The following is a 6,644-nucleotide window of genomic DNA, read 5'->3' as shown; positions in this document are numbered from 1 at the left end:
CACACACACACACACACACACACACACACACACTCGCTTGAAAGCTGATCACCAATATTGGCTCCCGGATGTAATGCCACAAAAAACTATGTCATGCATGGGTGTATCTAAGCCTTGCATTGAGATACTGTGTGTCTTGGTGTGTGTGTGCACCTACTTGCCCAGTTGACAGCAGTCCTCTGGTAGCCTGAAGACCGGAGGAGGGAGTGCATAAAGCTCCAGCCGATACCAAAACTCCCCTGTCTGCTCTGACTGGAACACCACACTGGCAGAAAACAAACACCAACCAAATGTAATACTATATATGGACCACATTCACAACAATGGCAAATACCGTAATTTTCGGACTATAAGGCGCACCTGAATATAAGCCGCAGCAGCGGCATACCACTCTCGGTTCCACTTTTACTCTTGCGCGCTACCTGTCTCACTCTTTTCCGGCCTCCAGCTTTTCCTGCTGGAACCCGCCGCTTAAAGGTGGGGGTCCGCGGACCGGCCATAGAGCCCATAGAGTTAAAGGTGCTGGCCGTTAGCTGTAAAAATCCATAGATTAGCCGCACCGTTATATAAACCGCAGCGTCGAAAAATGGGGAAAAAGGCGCGGCTTATAGTCCGAAAATTACGGTATGTCCTTTTGGATCAATCTAACAACGTATTTAATACTTTNGGCCGTTAGCTGTAAAAATCCATAGATTAACCGTACCGTTATATAAGTCGCAGCGTCGAAAAATGGGGAAAAAGGCGCGGCTTATAGTCCGAAAATTACGGTATGTCCTTTTGGATCAATCTAACAACGTATTTAATACTTTAAATCATCAATTGTGTAGGGGAACCTTTTTAATTAACCCCCTTCTCCAACAAGAAGTCGGGTGGTCTGCAGTGCTTCCTACCTGCCGGTGCTCTTCCCCACTGTGCCAGGGGAGAAGGTGGCTTTGTAGGTGAGAGTCTCCCCTGGAGGAATTGATACCCGGTTGGCTCCACTCAGGTCGTCTCCTTCCAGGTGCACATCCAGCCTCAGCGGCTCCCCTCGTGGGTTTTTGACAGGGATCTCTATGGCAACTGAGCTCTGGGAAAGACATTTCAAAGATGACACCTGTTTCCACTTCTCTGATGTTCTTTTGATCTTAGAGAAGAAGGAAGATTAGGCTTCCTGTAACAGTGGCCTGCAGCAGAAACACTACCCCTCCACGTCTTCTCCTTCAATAAAAATATCGTTCTCTACTCATATCTTTGCCTCTACCTCTTGAAAGATGAAAACATTCAAACAGTGTTTTCTTCAACGAGAGATTAACAAGTTACAAGTTTAGCTTTTGGTATACTCCCCAAGTCTGATTAAATGTGCCGATGCAACATTTGAACCATGAAGGTAATTAGCAAGGGTTAGTAAATACCGATGGAAAGGTGCGAGTGTGTTTGCAGAACTTACCTGAGCCACACACTGTACAACTATGAGCTTGATAGGCGCTGCTGGCTTACAAATGATCTCCAGAGAGAAATGAACCTTGTAGCACCCGGGAACATTTCCTGAATGACAGGCACACACATGCATACGTATATCCAGAATAAATGCCAACACTCCGACACACAATAGTTTAATCAAGTCAAAGCGCTCTAAATGGTTCATCTGCAGTACATGGTACAACACGAAGCTTACCTTCATGCTTGTCTGCCTCCTGTATTTTATACATTTCTGTAAATGACACATTGCCTGCAAGAAAAAGTGCTACGTTTATTATTTATTTAGGTCGTTTTTAACTATGTATTTAGGTTTTAAGTTCTTTGAGTTACATCTAGTTGATGAAAATGAATCAATGCATCGTAATGAGCATGCTGTCCACTCATAGAAGTCTTTTTATTTCCTGTGTACCATCTTCTTCTACTCAACTGCCAATTCATAAACATGCAACACAATGACTACAACATTACAGAACACAGTTAATCACCAACAATTGAACATAGGTGATTAAACAGACATAAGAGCAAAGGAAACCAAGAGTGTTTCAGTCTTTGTGCATCTGTTTAAGCAAATTGAATAAACTTTGATAAACAAATGAGCTGACATTTGAGCGCAGCTAACTTCCAACTGTTTAACTAACGAACCACACAACATCTCCAATCACAAACATGCAGCAGGGGGGGGGGAATCACCTGTTTGTTTTCCTCGTTTCAATGACAACACAGCCAGGGTGTATGGAGCGCTTTGACCAGGTTCAATCTCCAGGGAGGGGGGGCCACTTACAGCAGACAGGTCTGTCTCCGCCTACATGAATGTGCATATGCATGTACACAAACACACATGAAAGACAACAACCATTAATACAGAGGGAAAGGAAAGGCACAATATGCAATGTCTAGAAAACACAACGTTTGACGTCTGTGAATTGATTCTATTATTCGACAAGAAACAGATATTCAGTTTGCATAATAGTAAACCTTGATAGCAAGTAGCCGTTTGTGTGGATGTTTTTGCATGTCTGCTTGTACCTTGAGAGTGAGTTTGTTCTGGCTGTAGTTGGGGACATTCATCACTGTGTGTGTAGTTTGACCTGCTGAGCACTGTAGTAGCACATGGTCCACAGGCAGGGGGTGTTCTCCCACTCCTCCCAGGGTGAACACGTGCTCAGTACCGTCATGGTCATTATGTAAGGACAGCTTGCCCTGTTGTGAGTAGGGATGAAGTCCAAGCAGCCATTTGGATTAGGAACACATTCTTTATTAACGTCTCACTCGTAAAACTATTTTTTTTAAAGAGAAAGCTCAGTTACAGTTAAAGACATATCTGTAACATTCTCAGAAAGCCCTGAAAGATGATGTTGGCCCCAGAGGAAGCTTACATTCCCAGATATCATCCTAACAGCCACACAGGCTGCTGTTTGAGGCATCGAGGATAATTCTTGCACTCAAGCTGACTGTTCCCTGAGAGCATGGAGCGGAACGGGCTAACAAGAACTAAGACCAAACAGAAGGGTTTGGTGGATGAGCAATGGTGGCAAGGGATTTGAAAGCGGGCTTGTCACATAAGCATTGATGCTTGATTGATCCTGAATACATTCAAACTCATAGCTACCACACTGTAAAGATTTCAGTGTAAGGCTGCAGCCACACGAGAGTACTAACGGTCGTATCCGCTACAGTTCTCTATCATAGACGGTTCGGCGACACAAGGCCGACATGGAAACGTAGAAAACGATAACGGGTCCCTAGGTGGGTAGATCTGCGGACGAAACGCTCTGGGGGGCAAACGGCTCCGTGTCTACGCCTCTCCCCACCTCTCCTGCTCAGAGATGGGGGGAGGAAAAGAGAGGCTCCATTTATTATTCTTATATTATTATATAGAGTCGTTGTCAATTTGTTTTAAAGCTCAATAAATAACAAAGAAGACCTCTGACCGGCACTTTTCAAATTTTTTCCGGAAAATGTAAACTTTAACGGACATGTTGACCGGCGGAAAAAAGGTAAAACTGAAACTCTGCTGCACCGTTCCCTCGTCCCTTGGAAGAGGCGGAGAGGTGGGTGTTTGTCATCTGTTGGTGGACTACCGGAGAGATTTACAGCAGGAGCACACGCTTGCTTTGGGGAGGGAGAAAAAGAGCCAGAGCGTCCACAGCGGAGAATAAACAGAAGGGCAACCATGGCAACCATGCGCGGGAAGTCTTCTTCGCTGCTTTTGGTGTATTTTGTGGCAGAAGTACAGCGCCAGCTACATGCCCGGCATATGCACTACAGCGTCTCCAGCGCTTTCGTGTGAACTCACACGTTTCTGGTGACGGAAGACTTTTTTGATATCGAATTCGGTTTGTTTGCGTTACCGTTCTCGTATGGCTCCAGTCTTAATCAGAAAGTGTGTGTTGAATAAGATTGTGACAAATCAAAACACACAGAGAGAAAAATAAGCATTGAAACATTTTGAATTACAAAGAAAGGCATTACCGTGACAGTGCATCGTGCAGAAGGGTGAAAGGTGAGGGGGTAGCAGGCTCTGGTCCCTGCTGGCACATTCAAAACGTTTGGGCCAGAAAATCCTCCTCCATACACCTCTGCCTGCATTCTCCAGTCTTGGTGGGTCTCATTGTGCTGCGAGAAACATAGGCATGATTATTTGACTCAAACAAACTTTTAAACATTTTAAAACATGTTAAAAGCTATTTTACAAAGCTGTCATTAAATCATTTTCTATTTTTCTGAACTAAAACTTTGAATATGATAGTTTTAGTCCAGTTATAAAATGTACAAATATATAGTTATACATTTCACACATGTTTGGTTGCCGTCTATGACTTCCACTCATTTTCAAGCAATCAGATTGTCATTTTGGAAGATTCCTCTAAAATGATTCATAATAATTAATGGCTTTTAGGATAATGCTTAATAAGCAGAACACTATGTAGACTAAATCGCTATATTTGAAAGGCTGAAAACTGAATTTACACATGAAAAATAACAAGTGTTCTTTACTTATCATTGCCTCCTTATACACAGGATCTGATAAATGCATTTTCTTTTTCTCCTCACCAGTGGTATGTCTTGTGTGACTGAACGGTGAGCAGGTGATCTGAAGTCCAAGTGGACGGATCCTCCCTGTGGTCACAGATGAGTTGTATTAACATTATCCATAAACCAGAAAAACCAATAACCTTTTTTAAGCGTTCCTGCAGGTTTCACCAACTCAAATTTAAGACTTTTTAAGACCACTTTGAATAGAATTTAAGAAAATTGCTATGAAAGAAGAAATACGTCCCATAATTACTTACAAAGTACATTTATTCATGTTCAACATAAGAACGATGATTGAACATAACAGCATAAAAGTACACTGAACTATGTTAGCGTGTTAGCCAAAAGGTTGTGTGAGAGGGACAAGAGCTATATTCAGAGCTCTGCTGCCTTGGCTACAATCTTTCATCGTTGCTGTTGTATGATTGGTGTTTAACTACGGTATTTAGCGTCCACAGCACCTCCGCTTTTAGGGTTGAAGTAGACCCAAACGTCGCCTGGAGGTCCCCCGGTGTTGTTGCGGGAGCTGCTGCACTAGCTAACGCTGCATTAGCTAAACAAACACAATTTTTTTGTTGGCAAAAGGTGCTGCCAAGCGGGCTGTCCAAACCACGTTCCCCGCTCAACTGGTATCAACAAGCCCACTAAATTCGATGTTTTTCCAACCAAAATACGGGCTTGAACTTTAACTTCCCCATATTTTCTTTGTAAGTAGATTCGATAAGGATACCTGAGTTTTCTGACTGCCGGCTTATGCTGAGCTTTGGTTGCTAGTTACTAGCTGATGTGTCTACCGATAAGGGCCGGCGGTTGGAACAAAGTTAGTGATTACTGGTTTCCATGTGATTTAATTCATACAAATTGTTGGGGGGAACTGAAAGGCTCTTACCGTACTGGTTACTGTGCAGCCCGGAACATTTCCGCACAACACGACATTTAGACGCGATCGCTACAAAGAAGTACCTTTCAAATCCGATTAATTTTGAAAGACTTCTAAATCATATTTAAACCCTTCTTATTTTTTTGTCATATTTAAGACTTTTTTAAGGCCTTTAAATTGTAGATGATCCAAATTTGTAGACTTTTTAAGGGGACCCCCCGGCCAGGTGACCCCTGCTTTTTATTTAATATAACAATGTACAGGTTTGATAAGGTTGAATATCAGCTGATATTTACCTGTGAAGCTAACCTGTGCTTCAAGACATAGACCCTGGTATCACAAGCCAGGACCTTCCAGATCACCTGATCAGGAAACTGGCCCACGGCAGTCCGCCTGGAAAACGTACTGGGATGTCCACACGCCCACAATCTAAATGATACCTCACAGAAAGGAGATTTGATTGAAGAAGGATGGCGTTTGATAATAAAGGGAAGAGTAGTGTAAAACCTTTCACCTCAGGGATGTCTCGTTCTCATGCCATTCCCATGATATCTACTCACATATTCATTCACCACAACAATAAATTCTGTATGTTTCTCATGTGTGTTGTACCTGCAGGATTCTCCCATGAGGCGTTCTGGTTCTTCTCTTACAGGGTACTGTAACCGGTTACTGGGGTAAAGCAAATTTCTGTGGCAAAGAGAAACCTCCACGCTGTATTCCACTCTTCACCTTGGTAAACACCTCTGAAGAGTTGGGCCTAAGAGACAAGAGGACCAGAAAGTAAAATATGGACAACAGGGGAATCCCACCATTTTTTTGGAGAGCTTACGTACGCGAGTGGTCGCCTTCACGGATGCTCGCCTATGAGAGTGTTGGTGAATCATGCAGGTCTCCTGTTTCATCAGCGGGTCAGCTTGCGCTGACCCCAGAGAGCCCCAGAGCTTGCTCCGGAGCCATATTGTCAGAGGCACACGCGCAGACAGCAACTCCTCACACAACCTGCGCCACTTTGCAGAGTTGTAGGCTGAGTATTGATACTAACACAGCTGGGTCTGTTGGTGGAACAAAACAGTGAAGTTATTGGATCAGGCTAATAACAATGCACACCACACCTATATATTTAGGGTGGAACAGCTAAGTGATTATATTACTAACAGTTGCCACTTCAATTATCATACACATATGTTGTCTGAGGAAAAGAACAATTATGTTAAAATGATTACATGGAATTAAAAGTGAATGATCATCTATTTGTATCAGGTAGGTT

The 6,644-nt window shown here is 43.2% G+C and overlaps 1 protein-coding gene across 1 annotated transcript in view; it reads right to left on the bottom strand.

Moving 5' to 3' along the window:
• Positions 1–6,644, bottom strand: part of LOC104949966 (uncharacterized) — a 42,236-nt gene that overhangs the window by 21,336 nt on the left and 14,256 nt on the right. The window contains exons 13-22 of the mRNA XM_010776413.1: positions 6,028–6,134; positions 5,671–5,779; positions 4,513–4,578; positions 3,931–4,074; positions 2,485–2,658; positions 2,149–2,260; positions 1,655–1,708; positions 1,427–1,524; positions 891–1,066; positions 158–265 (exon numbers count right to left, since the gene is read on the bottom strand). Coding sequence (XP_010774715.1) covers positions 158–265; positions 891–1,066; positions 1,427–1,524; positions 1,655–1,708; positions 2,149–2,260; positions 2,485–2,658; positions 3,931–4,074; positions 4,513–4,578; positions 5,671–5,779; positions 6,028–6,134 — 1,148 coding nt within the window. The remainder of the gene's footprint in view (positions 1–157; positions 266–890; positions 1,067–1,426; positions 1,525–1,654; positions 1,709–2,148; positions 2,261–2,484; positions 2,659–3,930; positions 4,075–4,512; positions 4,579–5,670; positions 5,780–6,027; positions 6,135–6,644) is intronic.

This window comes from Notothenia coriiceps, unplaced genomic scaffold, assembly GCF_000735185.1.
Source record: "Notothenia coriiceps isolate Sejong01 unplaced genomic scaffold, NC01 NC01_scaffold00000339, whole genome shotgun sequence".
NCBI lineage: Eukaryota > Metazoa > Chordata > Actinopteri > Perciformes > Nototheniidae > Notothenia > Notothenia coriiceps.
The sequence above is the reverse complement of the archived record's forward strand: the minus strand, read 5'-3'. Positions and strand labels throughout refer to the sequence as shown.